Below are 19,629 nucleotides of genomic sequence, written 5' to 3'. Positions count from 1 at the left end.
CTGTAAAGATCCCTGCTTGTAGCTATAGCAACCCAACAATCAATATCCGTATAAAAGATAGCTGCAAATTCAGATCTTGTAAGAGAACTTAGCTGTACCCCTCCCCCGTATCTGGGATTGTCTGATTTTATTCAATTATAATTAGGTAAAGTACCTATCTTACATATGAGGGGTCTAAAAGCAAACCCGCCACTTTGCGTAGTTGACGTTTTTCCAATACTAACGAAAAACGCATATCTTTCTTTGCAGGCAAACTAATGAAGTCAAACGTCAATAGAGCTGTTGATGGCAGTAACATTATTTAAAATTTGACCTCATATCCACCCAAATAAGCTTTGTTTTCGTCAAATTTCTAAAATAAAACTTAAAAGAGGCGTTTTTGCATCTAAGTCGAAATTGTAGGCGGATTTGCAGCTCACTAAATATGAAAGGGGCGCTTTTGTATCTGACAAATTATTATGACATCATTATGCAAGATGTTACTAGCATGCTAATAAATATTGACAAAAATAAAAAAAGTGTAAAAGTAAGAAATTCAAGTATTTATTAAAAAAAAAAACAGAAACATTCTAATATTATAAACATTTTGTTGAAATAATAAAAAAGAGAATATAAAAATATATTAAACGCTTAATCCAATTTCTTCGGGATAATAATTACAAAGATCGTGATTTTCATTTTCCGTATCACCATCGAGAACATTTGCATTTTCAGTATCATCAGTATTTTTCGTTATGATATTTGTGTAAAAGTTTAGTTCATCGCCATACTGGGTTTCCCAATTTTCACCAAAATGGCTTTTTAATAAATTCTTTACATCTCCAATTTTGAGTGCACTCACTTTGACTTTTCCTGCTTCTACTAAAGGAACTGAAGCTTTGTACAAACTTTTATTTTTTTTAATGACAGACTTGTAGGCTCCTAGGTCAGTATTGTAATTAACTTCACCTTTTAACAAGCATCGTTGGGGGTTATTTTTAACTCTCTTCAGATAAAAACGTTTACAGGGCAGAAATTGGAAATGATATTCACCTGGCCGCTTAAGTGTATTCATTCCCAATTCTTTCCAATTAAAAACAGAACAATCCATACCGAGCTTTGTGACTTGCCCATATTTCTCATATATATCTATATAGGACTGTGGGTGTATTATCTGTTCCATGTTCTTTACTTCTTTTTCTATTAATCCAAATACCCTATCCGCGGGCAAAAATGAGTGCCCGGGCACTGGAAATATCAGCTCTATTGTTTTAAGGTTTCTGTGAGCTTCATTTACTAGCCAATATGAGAGCATGGCAATCATGGTACTATTTTTATTTTGAGAGCCACAGCCATCTCCCATTAATCTTAGAACTTTTTTGCCTTCCAAGTTACAATTTTTAAGAAAAAAATATAAAGCTGATGCAATTTCGTTAGACGATTTTCTGTGCGTGTTTTCAGTCCAACAATTTATGTAAACATTTTCTTTGGAAATGTTCTGAGTCTCGTTTCCTTTTACTATTGTAAAATTATAGATGTACAGTTGGCGACTATAGTATGCCGACTGATCAGGCACTTTCGGTAGCACCTGATTTTTTTGACAATCAAAACTAATGGTCAATCTGCTAGGATCGTACTCCTTCAAAAACCTGTGAAAGCATTTCGCCTTCAATTTATGCAGCCTTAGTTCACCTATTAAATGGGCCTTTTTTGTAGAGTCCTGTTCATGTTTGATTCTCTCTGTAAATGATAAACATTTCGAGCATACGTCTACCCTTGGGGTAACAAAGCCAATGTTGTAAGATCTATTAAATATATTTCTAAAGAAACATTGCCGAACTTTTAAGTGCTCGTCGCATTTTTGGTTGTACATTCGCCACATTTTACGAATATTGAGTTCCGATGGAACATATTTACGTACAGAGGTAGCCGAGCGACAGTAGTGGGACTCAATACATTTAAAAGATTCTATGAACTGCATAACTGCCGTTTTTTTACCCACATTTTTGATGGATGTTCGGTCTCCACCACGATTCTCCTGAGGAGGTTTGCCAGAAGTATAATAATTTTTAGCAATTGTACGGATTCTATGTTCCGTAATGCTTAATACTCTTTTAAATAATTTTTGACATACTTGCATTATTGTATAGGGTTTTTGGAACTGTCGAATGTAAAGTCTAGTGTGACATATCAATTCACCTCTCTTGCGCTCACCACGCTTCTTCCGGGATGGTACCTTTACCTTCATATATTTAAGTATAAAGTTGTCTTGAAAGTTTTTCTCTGGTTTAGAGTAAAAGGCCTCGCGAAACTTTCTGAGATCTTGGGATGTTAGTTTGGAGCAGTTCATTAACTTGCTCTTATGTGTACAAGAGATGGATAAATTTGGTAGATTCTTCGGCATATACCTAAAATCAAAACAATAACGAATGTTACAAGACAACATAATTGCTAGGACAAAAATCCTATGACTTCATATTTCAAAGACTGCGCTGATTTCCACCAAACAAAATAAACAATGTTATTTATTAATAAATTACCAAACCAACCCACTCAAAAGAAAACAGCCAAGTGCGCGTCAGGTAGGGTTCTATAAAATAGTATTCAATTGATACAAATTAAATAAAAAATAATGAAAATATTAAGTAATAATATAATTGCAGTATGCAATAATATAATTACTTATAATATTATTGCCTATTTTTAGTTTTCTTGGATAAAATGACAAAATAAAAGAAGTCCTGTTAAAATCGACTTTCATATTTAACTAAAGTCTAAACACTATCGCATAAACACATCCCACCAAGGTCTCAAATTGGTCTCAAAACACTATACGTAAACGCTTTGAAATCATTACCTTTCACGTTTTTTTATGTTGCGTTTCCAATGCGCAGGGTCCCTTATCCTTTTTCTGGCTCTATTTGGAGCCACTGGTGTGATGTTAACCTCCATAAGCACTCGAAAATTAATAAAAACTGGTTCTGGAAATCTAAGCGTGTTCACAGAAACTCGATCACGGCCGCCATGACAGTATGGCGCTATATTCGCATCTCATTGGCTCAATTCAACAGTGGCGCGTTTGCACCTGATATTAGTCTTCAAACAGGCGCTTTTGCATTTTACCGACGATTTTGACTGCAATTTAATACTGTTTAGAGGCGCTTATGGCCCAAAATGTTATTTCACATTTGTTTAGCCCGAACGTGTCTTTTCACGCATACAAATATTTGATTTTGTGAATTTTATGCAAAGAGGCGGTTTTGCTTTTAGACCCCTCATATATACCACCGGTAATGAAATTCTCTATGACGTCCTTGGGGTGTGGAAAGTTTCCTATGTCAATGAGAAATACTGGCGGGTAAGTACCTACCTAATAACTAATAGGTATAGGTAATAATAAATAATTAATACTCATCTTAGTACTAATTTTAATTTTGCTGTGTCTTTTGTTTCTCTGAATAAATAACGTTAGGTAGGTACTTATTTATTAGGTACAAGGGCTCAACAGATTTTCAAATTATCTTATAACTTACATAGTTAGTTTAAATTAACATGAGATCATGGGTAAATAGAAAGCCCGTATATTCAATGAGTAGGGAGCCAAGCCAATGTATTTTCATAACGTAATGATATAATGATGAATCTCTTAGTTATAACCTAGACTTAATTTCGAAATAACGGCTCTAAGTACCTAGTGTATTATTTATGTAAAGTGACATAAATAATACGCTATGTAGGTAGTTCTAAGACTTCAACAGTTTACAGCAGTTAGTTCTAAGACTTCCACATTTTGCAGCAGGTAGGTCTTAAGTCTGCTGTAGGCTGTGGAAGCCTGTGGAACTCACCGACCAGAAAATAGAACGGCTGCGGGCTGCGACGAAGTGCCATCTGTTTATCTTTGGTCAAACTACCGCATCCGTCATATTTGGGTTTAGAACTGTGCAAACTGCAGCTACAAAGTTCAAATATTAAACGGACTTTGCTCACCATTTCTTCACGCTTTATTTTTTGTGTAGGTAATATTATTATGAAAATTAAAATTATATTTATTGAAATAACTGTTTAACTTTACTTTACATAATATATTAAAGTAAAAAAAAAAGAAAAGATAATGCGTAAATAGAACCGCGGGGATTTCGTCTGTGATGGCGTTTGCTGGCGCGCGTGCTGTGCTTGTTTGGAGTGTTTTTTTTGTTAGGAGTGGCTGGTTTTTGTGTTAGTTGGTATTTTTTGGTGGTGGAACTGACTGGGAAGCGCTCTAAAGGGGCGCCGCGCGTGTGTCGGCGGGCGCCGGTGCAGACGGAGTCCATACTTGTATAAATTCAATAACTTGAAAATATCACAAACTTGACATTGGCTAATCAGAGTAAAGCCAGATTTAAAGAAAACAAGTGTAAATTAAAAATTTATAACACCCCCGACAAGTGAAGGTTACAGTAACTAGAAAAAAGCTGATAACTTTCAAACGGCTGAACCGATTTTCTTGGATTATAGCTAAGAACACTCTCGATCAAGCCACCTTTCAAACAAAAAAAAAAAACTAAATTAAAATCGGTTCATTAGTTTAGGAGCTACGATGCCACAGACACACAGATACACACGTCAAACTTATAACACCCCTCTTTTTGGATCGGGGGTTAAGAGGGCTCCTTCCGTCACTCGTTTCATACAATCGTAGTTCCAATTTCATTTGAATACTAAGCAACCAAAGTCCATGAAATTTTGCAGACATATTCTAGAAACTAATATCTATGTCTGTGGTTTTTCAGATTTCTGTTAAAATATTCGGTTGACTTCGTCTGTGTTGGTGTTAGCTGGCGGGCGTGCTCTGCCTTTTTGGAGTGTTTGGACTAAAAAGCGCTCTAAAGGGGCGTTGTGCGTATGTCGGCGAGTGCCGGCACAGACGGAGTCCATACTTGTATATTTTAACTACCTAACTTGTTACAAATAACAACAAACTTGACATTGGCTAATGTTTGTAAAGCCAGAAGAGAGAGAGAAATATTCGGTTTCAAAGTTACGCGGTCTTAAAAATTTTCATACAAATCTTTGAGCCCCTGTAATTTTAAAACTACATATTTTTAGAAAAATCTAAAACACCACAGACACAGATATTAGTTTCTAGAATATGTCTGCAAAATTTCATGGACTTTGGTTGCTTAATATTCAAATGAAATTGGAACTACGATTGTATGAAACGAGTGACGGAAAGAGCCCTGTTAAAAAATAGGGCTGTATTAGGGCTACCTGCGTCAAATATACTAACATTTAACGCCTGCCAGTGACGTTGAAGCCTCGACGTTTTGTTAGAAGTTCCCTAACTGACATGAACCGTGACGTAGCGCCAATTGCGTCGAATATAATTGTTTGTTATTGATATACAAGTGTAAATTAAAAATTTATAACACCACCGACGATCCAAAGTATCTGAGTTTTCCAAAACATCATTTTCAAATAAATAATTATGTATTTAGGCAACGTCCATCTTGACAGCTTGACATTTGTCTATTGACATAATATTATGAACCTAACGGTTATCTAACCTTCTTTTCTACAAGAAAACTAGAAAAGAGCTCATAACTCTTAAACGGCTGAACCAATTTTTTTAGATTATAGCTAAGTACACTCTCGATCAAGCCACCTTTCAAACAAAAAAAACTAAATTAAAATCGGTTCATTCGTTTAGGCGCTGCGATGCCACAGACAGATACACAGATACACAGATACACAGACACACAGATACACAGATACACACGTCAAACTTATAACACCCCTCTTTTTGGGTCGGGGGTTAAAAACAAAACAATACTATTAGCATTAAGCTACTGATACATTAACAAAATCCACGGTCAATAAGCTACCTGTGCACGTTGTTTCCTCGCTTAGAATGAGATCATCATAATCGATCTGCGACAACCTTCGAACCTACCAGTCTAACATTTTAATGAGAACTATTGTGACTTAGGTAAACACCACGCATAGGCGGAACGGCTCATGTTAAAGCTGTTTTTTATTTAATGCTACTTAGCATAAATGTCTATCAACTACACACAGCCCTAGCACGACACTTATCTAGCGGATTTCAATGATTTGTTTCTAAAAAGCGCGCGTGGTAGCAATGGTTTCTCTTGGGCGCTGCAAAATTCAATTTTTCTTATTAAAACTTGACCATGCTACGATCATAATTGTTAAAATTATCGAGTATTTACTTGAAGTGTTACAATAAAACTTTTAGCACTTACCTAATTTCTGTACCTTGTCATGCCAGAAGCATGGAAAGATGCCACAAGTGTAAATTAAAAATTTTCAACACCCCCGACAAATCATTTTCAAATAAATAATTATGTATATCTAGGCAACGTCCATCTTGACAGCTTGACATTTGTCAATTGACATAATATTATGAACCTAACGGTTATGTAACCTTCTTTTCTACAAGAAAACTAGAAAAGAGCTGATAACTCTTAAACGGCTGAACCAATTTTTTTGGATTATAGCTAAGAACACTCTCGATCAAGCCACCTTTCAAACAAAAAAAACTAAATTAAAATCGGTTCATTCGTTTAGGCGCTACGATGCCACAGACAGATACACAGATACACAGATACACAGATACACAGATACACAGATACACAGATACACAGACACACAGATACACAGATACACACGTCAAACTTATAACACCCCTCTTTTTGGGTCGGGGGTTAAAAAAAATAGAACCGCTTACATAAAAAATGAAGTTGTCAATAACTGTCATTGTCATGTCATTACTCATTATATTGTTTGTCAAACAAAACATTTTTCAAAAGAAGTGGATATATTTTTGTTAAAATTTCATAAATTAAATGTTTCAAAATTGGATAATACCCGAGGAAAAAATGCAAACCACCATAAAAGAACTTTTAGATGCTTTAGGGTACTAATTTGAGTTTAGTTTCATTATTTTTCAGTGTAAACGTACATGTTTATTGACTTCAATTAATTCAATTCCAGATGTAATTTAGAAGCTGATATTGTATTGGATCATCTTCAGAATGATCCTAATTATGGCAACAGTAACCTCTCTTCCAAGCAAGTGAATGAATACGCACAAAGACTAGCACTTAAGGCAACCAATGCAAAAGCATTTTTAAAAAAGTATGAGGAGCTGAGACACCGCAAGTAAGTGCTTTTATTTATTGGTGTAGGTTCTTAAGTAATAATTTGCCGCAACTTTTGTATCGTATTTGAGACAAATGCATTTTAACTTTAGTACTGTATATAACAGGAAAATCAGTTAGATACCGTCTTTAATCAGCCTTTAAAAAACAGCCTTAAGTTAACATATTCTATGCCAAGAAATACAATACGTCAACATTAGTTTTAATACACGATCTAAGAAACTATAATTTACAAAGTGCCTGTAGCTTTATTAAGAGTAATTTTTATTTCCAGCACTGATTATTTGCCAGACTTAATTTACCTCTTTTATAAATTAGTTCACGATGAGAAGAAGTCCAAAATTTCCAAGCCAAAAGTGGCCCCTAAACCAGTTTTAGGTGACAACAAACACCAAATCACCAAAGAAGACCTCCCACAGGTAATATTTTTATTAGTAATACAAGATGATGGCCACAATATCTGTGTAGATTTAAGTTTTTTAAATCTCTTCTGGGAGCTCTTTAATTTTCTGGGATATAAAATAGCCTGTAACCCTCTTTATGTATTTATCTTTATCCATGCAAAAATCTTGTTGGTCTGTAGCTGTATGATTAAAGGGCAAACCAAAAAACAAACAATTGCATTTATATTTAATTTAGTACCTATAATAATTCTAACAATTCCTTCATAAATGATTTTTTTTTTCTGAATAGGGCTCAAACAAGCAGGTGTTTATATTATAGCACCAAAGCAACTGCTATTATGTTGTCTGCCTAAGGAAGTTTTTAATTTGCCCCTTGAGAAAAAGTATCAAAGTTTAGTGAGTTTCTGTGAGCTCTGCTCAGTAGAACTTCTTTCCAAACTGGTGGAATACCTGACATTATCTTGAATTAAATAAATATTTTTGAATTTCGAAATTTTTAAAATGTTTTAGTGGGACCACCTATGTAAGGAGTTGGTTTCATAAGTTGCATGTATGTGAATGGACTGGCACAATGGGTGATTGAAGTAAATTAGGCATCGTTTGAATAGATAGAAATATTTTTTTACGTTTAATGAGCATTTATGGCCCTGTTAAGTATTTTTGTACACAACTTTACTTTCAAGATTTAAAAATAATATTACTAATACTATACTAACAAAAAAATCTCATTACAGATTAAAGATAAACTATTGAAAGCTGTAGATGAGAGCAAAAAACTGGTCATGAAATCATTTGAAGAGAAAGAAGTCAAAACGCTGCCTAACTGGTATAAGAATCTAGATCTGCCCAATTGGCAGAAGGAACATCCTGCTATGTCCTGGGATTTTCCTAAAGAACAATTACCTATTATTTCTTCTTTAGGTAGTTATCTTATTTCTTTTCCCTAATATTATGTTCCTCATATTTAATTAAATAAAGACTGCTTATTATTCTATACTGCTTAGACCTTAGAGTTTAGATAGACTTCATGTTTTTACACAGTCTAACTGCCACTTGACAGCTAAACTCAGTTACGGATTAAAGCAGCAGCTATATAGCAGATAAAAGTTATTTGATGATTGAAAAATCGGCCCTTAAGGGGCATGAGACCGGCCTGCCTGCGAAATTCAAATTTCGCAATTTGTAATTTATTTATTTCTTAAACTGGACCTTTTCAAGTGAAGATTTTTATATGAACCTGTGAGGATGATATTGCCACTGTCGCAAATAAAATAACCATAAGCCTACATTGTCGTATTAGTTTACAAATTGCGAAAAACCAAATTAAATTTGAATTCCGCGGGCAGGCCAGTCTCATCCTTTATTTAAACAAAGTTTTCTTAACTGAATTGTACAACCTTGCTTCAACTTTAGTTTTTCTAACAAATGTTTTTTAGCTGGAATCCCAGTGCTGTCTCAAGAAAATATAATTATAGATGAACTATTGTATATCTTCTCTGGAATACCTGGAAATTTCATAGTCCACCAGCCTGTTAAAGACACGTATGACCATAGAACATTCCTTATTTCGGATGACTTGGATGATGCTCTCAAGCAGATAGTACAAGAGATGTTGCCACTTGCGTCTAATTATTCTATAGTGAGAAGGTTTATAGAAAGTTGTGATATGTGGTCTGGTCAAGTGCTGCATGCATTAGTTGGTGCTATCGAAATCCTATTGAAGGACTATTATGTAAGTATTTTATACTTTTTTTATTCTATGAAAAGTTTACCTGACAGACTCACCTCATAGTGATATGATGCATTCTAAGATTTAAATGATTTGCTTACCTCATAGGAGCATGCCAGTTTATGAATTCTATTCTATATGCATCTTTTGGCGCACAAAATCACCTTAGTATGGCCAGCCCGAGCTCACTTGCTCATGTGACGCGAGAAATATACGGCGCGCTCCTTCGACGGAACTCGCGTAACTCTTATCTCCTATGAAAGAGAAAGAGAAAGAGAGACTTTTATTAAATTTTACGCTGCAGCGCTATGCGAGCTGAAACGCAATATACTGCGTTGTAGCAAGAGTTGCTATTTATTTAATCATCTTTACAGACTGGTCCTTTTGTATCCAGAAGGCGCTATCAAATAAACTGTATGCCAAAACCATAGCTTTTCCAGTAGAGTTGTTGGTAACTAGCCACCATCAAAGACTGAGATAATAAAAACGTTTATTTAAATTCAAATTCAAATTCAAAATGTTTTTATTCAATTAGACTTTTACAAGTTCTTTCGAATCGTCAAAAGCATCTACCACTGGTTCGGAATGCCTTTCCTACCGAGAAGAACCAGCAAGAAACTCGGCGGTTGCTCTTTTCAAAGATTTGATATACAATATTATGCCATGTATAAAAGCAATTGAAGTCCTGCGCATTGCTGGAGCGAATCGAAGTTCAAATCCACGCTTTTTTATCATTTACATAATCTTCGATAGTATAATATGCTTTTCTCAAGAGCATATTTTTAATAGATTTTTTGAACCTGTGTAAAGGCAAGTCCAAAATTGACTGAGGAATTTTGTTATAGAAGATTATACCCATTCCCACAAATGACTTTTGGACCTTCCTGAGACGGAGTGTAGGAGTCGCAAGCCTGTTACGGTGTCTAGTCAGCCTGTTGTGTAGATCGCCAACCTTCTTGTAACTAAGAATATTTTGTCTTACAAAAATTATGTTGTTGTAAATATATTGAGAGGCTACGGTAAGGATACCTATTTCCTTAAATTTTTCTCGAAGTGAATCGCGTGGTTTTAAGTTATAAATTGCGCGTATTGCCCTTTTTTGTAATACAAAAATTTTCCCAATATCTGCCGCTCTACCCCATATTAAGATTCCATAAGACATAATACTATGAAAATAAGCAAAATATACTATCTTTGCGGTCTCCACGTCAGTTAATTGTCGAATCTTTCTAACCGCGTAAGCAGCAGAGCTTAGTTTGCCAGCAAGAGTTGATATATGGGTGCCCCATTGCAGCTTCGCATCTAAGGTTATCCCCAAAAATGTAGTAGTCTCTTCTATTTTCAAAATATCATTATTTATCATTAAATTAATGTTACTTGTGTTCTTGGTATTGGGCAGTGCGAATTCAATACACTTAGTTTTTTTTGCATTTAAAAGTAGATTATTTACAGTAAACCAGTGAGTTACCTGAGATATGGCACCATTTATATCGTCAAAATTGTCCTTATTTCTATCGACTTTAAAAATCAAAGACGTATCGTCAGCAAATAGTACGATATCGCAAATATTTTGGACTACATATGGTAAATCGTTTATGTATACTAAGAACATGAAAGGACCTAGAATAGAGCCTTGAGGAACACCCATTAGTGAGGCTGATCCGGATGACTTCACATCATTCACACATACTGTTTGAATACGATCACTAAGATAGGACGCAATGAGACCAAGCGCAGTGTCTTTGATTCCATAGTGGCTCAATTTAACTAAAAGAGTCTCGTGCTCAACGCAATCAAATGCCTTGGATAAATCACAGAAAATACCAATGGCATTCTGTGACCCCTCCCACGCATAAAAGTTTTTAAAGGCATGATAAGTTTCTAACTCCATCTTTTGAGAGCTAAATCTTTACCCAGCTGTGGGCAAATTTTTTTTATTAATTGCTGCTATATTCTTCATAGTGTAAATTTTTTTTTTCAGACTATGATAGCCCAACTAGAGACGGAGCATATGTCTGCAAATTTAACACTACAAAAGCTCTGGTATTTCGTCTTGCCTACAATGCGCACTATGCAAGTCTTAGCCGCCATTGTTACTAGCATAGGAAAGGTAATAATGACACGAAATAATATGAAATTAATTTTAAGTTGAAGCCGTACATGCAGTTGCATGAGTCGTGGTCCGAGAAATCAGTGCTCAGTAGTGGGCCGATGATGGGTTGATTATGATGAGATGTACTGTTTTAAAAACTTACGCTTGTAATAGGTTAAAATTAATTTGATTTTAGAGTGAATTAAGAGGTGGCGCAGTTTTAACAGTTCTGCACGAAAAGACCAGTATCTTGATGGGAGATGCGCGAGCGCAGGAGATATCTCTGTTCCTCACTGAGCGAGCTTGTCGGCCCTACCTTAACATCTTGGACCAGTGGATACATAAAGGGACTATCGTTGATCCGTTTCAGGTAAAAAAATACGTTTTAAAGTCTATAAAATACCACGAGATGCCTGTGTCTCTGACCAAGTAGATTTAGGTTTATGAAAATCCCATGGAAATTGATTTTTCGGGATAAAAAGTAGCCTAATGTCACTCTCCATATGTTTATTATATTGATGAAAAAAATCTCTTTGATCCATTGCTCTGTTGTGACATGATTGAAGGCAATCAAAAACACCTTTGCATTTATAATATTCTTAGTAGAATAATTGTAAATTCATAAAGAATTTTGCATTTTTTTTAATGTATTGGAAGCAAACAAGCAGGCAAGCTACCTGATATTAAGTGATTACCACTACCCATGAACATTTACAGCAGCACAGGAACTGCTCACATGTCTGCTTTTAGATAAGTTTTTGATCTGCCTCTTGAAAAACCGCATCTCAAAGATTAGTGAGCTTCTTGTCAGCTCTTCCTCTTTGCAGCTTGGGTACCTTCGCAGCTTTAGTTTTAAGTTTACGTAATTAATTATCACCATTAACATAACTACATCCAGCAACTGTCAAATCAAAAGGTGTACGATAGTACCTACTTTGTATAAATTATTTGACTTTGACCTTTACTTCTCAGAAGATCGAGTCCGGCTAACATTTGATCAATTTTTTATTTCATGCATATATTTGTAGGAATTTATGATAGAAGACAATGAACTGATCAACAAGGAAGAGTTGCCCGTAGACTACTCGGCCGACTACTGGGAGAAGCGCTACTGCGTGCAAAGGGACCGCGTTCCCAAGTTCTTAGACAAATTCACTGATATCATACTTAGGACTGGGAAATATTTGAATGTTATTAGCCAATGTGGTAAGTTTTTTGTCCATATTTTTTTTTTCGAAAACTTTATTGCACACACAAACATATATACAGAAAACATTAGAAGAAACTATACTAGATGGTGCAAAGGTGGCCTTATTGCTATAGCAATCTTTTACAGGCAAGCTTTGTTGTACGGATTTAGAGAATTTTGCACGCCATTTCATGGCAGATTGTGATATGTACCTACTAAATAATTTATGTAACATCTTTTTTGTACTACAATCTTGCATTAAATGAATGAATGAACAGAGCGCGGGATGGTGCACAAAGTAAAATATTTTAAGCACACCATCACACAATTTTTATTTAATTGTAGAATCATAAACAGAATTACAATGTGATGATTTTCCAATGCTGTGATCGCATTTTCAACTGGCTAATTTCCAAAATCGTTACCCCGCCTGCCAGAAGTCCACTCATGCTGTACCTATGTAGATATAATTTATTTACCAGTAAAAATGAGCTTGAAAATTAAACTGAAAATTAATGCTTTTCTGCATAGATACTTTTAATTTTCGGTTTATTTTGTACCTTACATAATGTAGCCCTTATTTATGACGGTCCATGGATCTATTTACAAGTGTAAATTAAAAATTTATAACACCCCCGACGATCCAAAGTATTTGAGTTTTCCAAAACATCATTTTCAAATAAATAATTATGTATTTAGGCAACGTCCATCTTGACAGCTTGACATTTGTCTATTGACATAATATTAAGAACCTAACGGTTATCTAACCTTCTTTTCTACAAGAAAACTAGAAAAGAGCTGATAACTCTTAAACGGCTGAACCAATTTTTTTAGATTATAGCTAAGAACACTCTCGATCAAGCCACCTTTCAAACAAAAAAAACTAAATTAAAATCGGTTCATTCGTTTAGGCGCTACGATGCCACAGACAGATACACAGATACACAGATACACAGACACACAGATACACACGTCAAACTTATAACACCCCTCTTTTTGGGTCGGGGGTTAAAAAATGTGTTATTTTACGTATATTTTACCTGCGTAGGTAGGTACCTAGAAGCTATTTAATCTACCTATTTTTTAGGAGGAATTAACGAATGAAAAACGAACTATTATCACCGAATCTCTACATATACACTACCTCAGTATAAAATAAAGTCACTTCCCGCTGTCTATATGTATGCTTAAATCTTTTAAACTACGCAACGGATTTTCACCAATAGATAGAGTGATTCAAGAGAAAAGGTTAGATATATGTACCTACAGTTTAGTCAGTTTAGTATTATTTTTAACCCCCGACCCAATGGGTCCAAAAAAAATGGGTGTTATAAATTTGACGTGTGTATCTGTGTATCTGTCTGTGGCATCGTAGCTCCTAAACTAATGAACCGATTTTAATTTAGTTTTTTTTTTGTTTGAAAGGTGGCTTGATCGAGAGTGTTCTTAGCTATAATTCAAGAAAATCGGTTCAGTCGTTTGAAAGTTATCAGCTCTTTTCTAGTTATTTCTGTAACCTTCGCTTGTTGGGGGTGTTATAAATTTTTAATTTACACTTGTGTGTTAATTTGTACAACTCTAAATACCCGTGCCAAGCCGGTGCGCTAGTATATAATAATACTATTTATCTATTGATATTATTATAATATTATTACTTTTTGGGGAACTAATTCGCCACCTCGGAAACTGGGGTCTCTGCCTCAAATTTTTAACGACTACTTATAACGTCACAATATGGTCACAATTTACTTGTCAGATCTAATTTCACTTGAAATCAATTTAAATTAGAGTTGATTGTGTCTGATAATAATTAATAACCCAAATTATAGTAACCAAACCTATTCATAAAAATTAAATTAAAAATTTAAAAAACCCCCGACACATAAACCTCTAAAAAGTTAAGCTTTTTAAACTTTTATTCATAAATTACCGTTTATTTGTGCCATTCTAAAACCCAATTTCTATAATAATATAAATCCAATAAGGCAGCTAATATCTCTTCAAAAGTAACATCAATGTTATGTTAATTATACGTTCCATGAAATATTTTTGACCGAACATCACTAAATCAAGAATTATCTGAATGACTCACATAGTTTAACATGACCAAAACGAAATATCTCTTTCTAACATGTCGTTGCTTTAAAAATGTACCCATTTTACGTAGTCGTATAATAGTTCGCTTTTTTAAGATATACGATTAAATTGAAATCGACTTTCATCCGATGAAATAAGGAATAAAGTGGCTTGTATGTCATTTTGTTTGTTATTGCATGTCAAATTTTTATTTGACATAACTTTCAAAAACCGGTCAAGTGCGAGTCTGCCTCACACATGAAGAGTTCCGTACAAGTTTTTTTTTATGTAATGACAATTCAGTTGTCGGATTTTTCTGTTTACTTGGGCCACAGGAGTAGAGTGCTTGGGCTATAAGATATTGCTACCTGCCTTTCATGATTCTACGTAAACGGGAAGTACCCAATTTATAAGTTTTGATTCTCTTGAAAGATGACACACAGACAGACAACGAAGTGGTGAAGGAAAACATCGTCAGGAAACCTACAAGCTTAAGAGTTGGCCATAATGCTCCCTCAAAGGTGCGTGAGGTCTGCCAATACGTGCTTGGCCAGTGTGGTAGCTTCTCATTCTGAGAGGAGACTTGTGCTCAGTAGTGAGCCGGCGATGGGTTGATCCTGATGATGATGAATTTTAAACGTATTTTGTCAAAGTAAATAAGCTGAGTTCAAGCAGATAAAATATAAAGAAGGTGCGCCTAATGCATCATCCAAACCTGCGCGACAAAGCGACTACGATGCGGGAACCTCAGCCGCGCGGAGGGTCATCGCCTCCTACGATATTTAATGGTGCCATGCACACCTACGCGACTACATCTTTTTTTTCTACAGATACCTACTGAACCCTAAAAATAGTTTGACTATGGTTTGGGTTTGGGTTGATTGTTCGTGGCCTTTGGTTGACTGTTGGATATTATAATTGAATTGATGAATTGATGTTTTCTCGTTTAACTGTGATTATAATATTTTATAAATTAGAAACTCCGCGCCTACGATCCAAAGTATCGGAGTTTTCCAAAACATTATTTTCAAATAAATAATTATGTATCTAAGCAACGTCCATCTTGACAGCTTGACATTTGCCAATTGACATAATATTATGAACCTCTGTTACAATAGTGAAAGATCCCAGGGCCACCAGCCGTCACGTATTTTCTGACGAACGAAATGTGGACGATTGAGTAGTGTTAGTATGTACTAAGAACGCATGCCTACAGACCTGCTAGCTTGCTTAGACGGCCAATTTTCAGGTATCAGGTAATCAAGGTACATAAAAACATTACTTACCTCATGTAAATTCTCCAATTTTTTTAATTTTTAGCTGATTTTTTTATATTAATAATTAATTGACATAAGTAAACTATAAGAGAGTGAGAGAGAAGTCAATATATCCTAATACATGTCTTACTCAGTCTCATGCGCGTATATAAAACCACAGAGGCATTAAAATTGAATTTAGGGGATAATTGGATCTGGATCGGTCTGTCTTCTTGTAAAAGGTTTTAAAATAGTTGTCTGGTGGACATATATAAAAATGGAGCATCAGAATTTACGTGCAGTTAAGTAATTACTTATTTTGGGAGCTTTAAAGCGTCTGCAAAGCAATACGGCCGACGCGGGAAGTGTCTGGAAGTATTGGCGACATATTTTTAAGGATATTGCCTAAAATATACGTAAAAATCAGTTTGGAGAATTTACGTGAGGTAAGTAATGGTTTTATGTACCTTGATTATCAGATACCTGAAAATTGGCCGTCTAAGCAAGCTAGCACGTAGGCTAGGCATGCTTTCTTAGTACTTACTAACTCTACTCAATCGTACATATTTCCTGTGTCAGAAAATACGTAACCTCTGGTGGTCCTGGGATAAAAGTAATAAGAAAACCAGAAAAGAGCTGATAACGTCCAAACGGCTGAACCGATTTTTTTGGATTATAGCTAAGAACACTCTCGATCAAGCCACCTTTCAAACAAAAAAAACTAAATTAAAATCGGTTCATTCGTTTAGGCGCTACGAGGCCACAGACAGATACACAGATACACCGATACACAGATACACAGATACACAGATACACAGATACACAGATACACAGATACACACGTCAAACTTATAACACCCCTCTTTTTGGGTCGGGGGTTAAAAAATAATTGATTAGGGTACCTATTTATATTTTGTTGTATATTTTAGGTAAATCAATAGCTAAGGCAAATACAGAAGAAATCAAGTACTCGCTCAGAGAACAAAACTATGGTGCTATTATACAAAAGGCGTATGCGTTCGCGAGCAAATCTCTACTGGAACTACTATTAAAGGAGTATGACCTCATGGGGCGACTGAAATCGGTTAAGAACTACTTTCTGATGAGTCAAGGGGACTTTATAGTACAATTCATGGATGCTACTGAACAGGAACTGTCCAAGAAGATTGATGATATTATACCATCCAAGTTGGAGTCGCTTTTAGGCCTGTGTCTTAGGTAATTTGTCTTAAAACATTTAACAAGAATTTCGGTTTTGCGTGACATCAAGGTAGATTCTTCGGGCACACGTCAAATTAGACAGCTCTTGTATAAAATGACACCTTCATAAATTGAATTGAGTTCTAACATCATAGAATGCGATTAAAAAGCCTGAACCAAGGGCCTTAAATAGGCATATATTGACTCTCTTTAACTTTCAAATTGTATCTTGCTCCAAATCACAGTTATCGATGTCAAACAACATGGTCTTGTATGAAAATATGATATCGTTTTTTTTTTTTTCTTTAAATCTGATTACTCTGATTAGCCAATGTCAAGTTTGTGATATTTTCAAGTTATTGAATTTATACAAGTATGGACTTCGTCTGCGCCGGCGCCCGCCGACATACGCGCGGCGCCCCTTTAGAGCGCTTCCCAGTCAGTTCCACCACCAAAAAACACCAACTAACACAAAAACCAGCCACTCTTAACAAAAAAAAACACTCCAAACAAGCACAGCACGCGCGCCAGCAAACGCCATCGCAGACGAAGTCCCTATGATATCTTTAACGACATAAAATGCGATTAAGGACCGAATTTGTAATGAAAAATAATGAATTCAGAGTTTACTACACCCTATTATCAAATGTCCTGAAATTGAGGGCTTTGATTTCGCATGAAAGAAGTGGAAGACCTGATAGAAAGAGCTTGACTGTATAGAAGCTTACAAGGCATAGCCACTTTTTTAAAACCCTGGTTCTGCTAAGGGATTTCTATAGGTAGACACTATGCTTTGGAAGGACTTTATTCCTTCTTATGGAAAGCACATGTTATTACAATTACACACATGCTTCCCATCTATATTGGGGCAAATCTCTAGTATCGTTGAAGATACATACAGTATTTGTTCTTTTACCGTACTTTTCATTTCAGACTGTCGGCAGCTAGTCACGATCCTTACAACGAAGACATGAGGGTGGAGTTGCTGCCCTACGATTTACAGTTCCAGATGTTCAAAATTCTCTCCATCGAAACAGAGGAAGAAAAAGGTTTGTCTTACCTTCCAAACCTGTGACAAACACATATTTTATTAATTCATTTTTAAAAGACAAAGCAATAAGCAATAAAAAACCGGCCAAGTGCGAGTCAGGCTCGCGCACCGAGGGTTCCGTACTCGGGTAATTTTCCCGACATTTTGCACGATAAATCAAAAATTATTAGATATAAAAATAAACAAAAATCTGTTTTAGAATATACAGGTAAAGCTATTTCATATGAAAATTTAAACACATTTTAACTCGTTTTTAATGATGTAACCATAAATTCACGGTTTTCAGATTTATTCCTGTACTTGTGCTATAAGACCTACCTAGACCTACCTGCCAAATTTCATGATTCTAGCTCAACGGGAAGTACCCTATAGGTTTTCTTGACAGACACGACGGACGGACGGACGGACGGACGGACGGACGGACGGATGGACGGACGGACGGACGGACGGACAGATAGACAGACAGACAGACAGACAGACAGTCAACAAAGTGATCCTATAAGGGTTCCGTTTTTTCCTTTTGACGTACGGAACCCTAAACCTCAAAAAGTATATAGTGCTATATCTTGTACAATGGTATGAACCCCTTTCGTGTGGGAGACTAACTCACACTTGACCAGTTTTTCTCTTTATTATATATTAGTTGATATATCTATAGGTATCAAAGCACTAGCAGGATTTAGTGGTGGTCTATGTTTGCGGCTGACCTTAACCCGTTGTTTGATTCCTGTAGAGTACAAACAGAAGGACTGCTTACCGCTGACCGGCATAGAGACGTTCTCGTTCGGCATGGAAGTGAAGTGGCCAGTGTCGCTGATCCTGAACCACAAGGCCATCGCGTGCTACCAGATGATATTCAGGCATCTGTTCTTCTGCAAGCACGTCGAAAGGCTACTGTGCAGGTAAAGAAATAATCTCAACCCATCGGCCCAGTTGTGGTTATCAGTTAGCTTTTTGGTATCATAAAAAATACATTGTTATTTTATCTTGTAACAGAGTATGGCTATACAACAAAGTGGTGAAGAGGTTCTCGGAAGCGCGGCTGTACGCGGACGCATTCGCCTTGCGCCAGCGTATGCTGAGCTGCGTGCAGCACTTGCAGTACTACATGTGCGTCGAGGTCATCGAGCCCTCTTGGTGCCAGCTCATACAGAGCCTTGACAAGGTGAGCCCTCTGTAATCTATATGCGGACGCGGTCGCCTTGTGCCAGCGCATGCTGAGCTGCGTGCAGCACTTGCAGTACTACATGTGCGTCGAGGTCATCGAGCCCTCTTGGTGCCAGCTCATACAGAGCCTTGACAAGGTGAGCCCTCTGTAATCTATATGCGGACGCGGTCGCCTTGTGCCAGCGCATGCTGAGCTGCGTGCAGCACTTGCAGTACTACATGTGCGTCGAGGTCATCGAGCCCTCTTGGTGCCAGCTCATACAGAGCCTTGACAAGGTGAGCCCTCTGTAATCTATATGCGGACGCGGTCGCCTTGTGCCAGCGCA

The 19,629-nt window shown here is 36.2% G+C and overlaps 2 protein-coding genes across 4 annotated transcripts in view; one reads left to right on the top strand and one right to left on the bottom strand.

Moving 5' to 3' along the window:
• Positions 1-521: 521 nt before the first annotated feature.
• Positions 522-3,258, bottom strand: LOC123866069. 2 transcript variants are annotated; one of them, XM_045907392.1, is made up of 3 exons: positions 2,837-3,258; positions 2,179-2,387; positions 522-1,719 (listed from the first exon to the last, which is right to left on the bottom strand). In XM_045907392.1, the coding sequence occupies exons 1-3, from the start codon at positions 2,929-2,931 to the stop codon at positions 623-625; spliced, it is 1,401 nt and encodes a 466-aa protein (XP_045763348.1). In that variant the 5' UTR covers positions 2,932-3,258; the 3' UTR covers positions 522-622. The 2 variants fall into 2 exon arrangements, with proteins under 2 accessions (XP_045763348.1, XP_045763347.1); XM_045907391.1 differs by having other exon boundaries at positions 522-2,387.
• Positions 3,259-6,748: 3,490 nt separating this feature from the next.
• LOC123866406 (gamma-tubulin complex component 2-like) overlaps positions 6,749-19,629 on the top strand; it is a 36,825-nt gene continuing 23,944 nt past the window's right edge. For both annotated transcript variants that reach the window (XM_045907950.1, XM_045907949.1), the window contains exons 1-12: positions 6,749-6,895; positions 6,973-7,140; positions 7,414-7,558; positions 8,278-8,464; positions 8,980-9,275; positions 11,254-11,382; positions 11,561-11,734; positions 12,393-12,570; positions 16,815-17,103; positions 18,019-18,134; positions 18,870-19,038; positions 19,133-19,301. In XM_045907950.1, the coding sequence (XP_045763906.1) occupies positions 6,825-6,895; positions 6,973-7,140; positions 7,414-7,558; positions 8,278-8,464; positions 8,980-9,275; positions 11,254-11,382; positions 11,561-11,734; positions 12,393-12,570; positions 16,815-17,103; positions 18,019-18,134; positions 18,870-19,038; positions 19,133-19,301 (2,091 nt within the window). In that variant the 5' untranslated portion in view covers positions 6,749-6,824. The remainder of the gene's footprint in view (positions 6,896-6,972; positions 7,141-7,413; positions 7,559-8,277; positions 8,465-8,979; positions 9,276-11,253; positions 11,383-11,560; positions 11,735-12,392; positions 12,571-16,814; positions 17,104-18,018; positions 18,135-18,869; positions 19,039-19,132; positions 19,302-19,629) is intronic.

Source organism: Maniola jurtina, chromosome 6 (assembly GCF_905333055.1).
Source record: "Maniola jurtina chromosome 6, ilManJurt1.1, whole genome shotgun sequence".
In the NCBI taxonomy this organism is placed as follows: Eukaryota; Metazoa; Arthropoda; class Insecta; order Lepidoptera; family Nymphalidae; genus Maniola; species Maniola jurtina.
Note: the sequence above shows the minus strand (reverse complement) of the source record. Positions and strands in the feature narration are given on the sequence as shown.

Excerpts from the sequence above, each read along its gene's own strand:
- LOC123866069 (XM_045907391.1), bottom strand. The coding sequence starts at position 2,931 with ATGGAGGTTAACATCACACCAGTGGCTCCAAATAGAGCCAGAAAAAGG. Across the intron at positions 2,388-2,836 it reads AACATAAAAAAACGTGAAAG|GTATATGCCGAAGAATCTAC; the intron begins GTAATGATTTCA and ends TTTTGATTTTAG.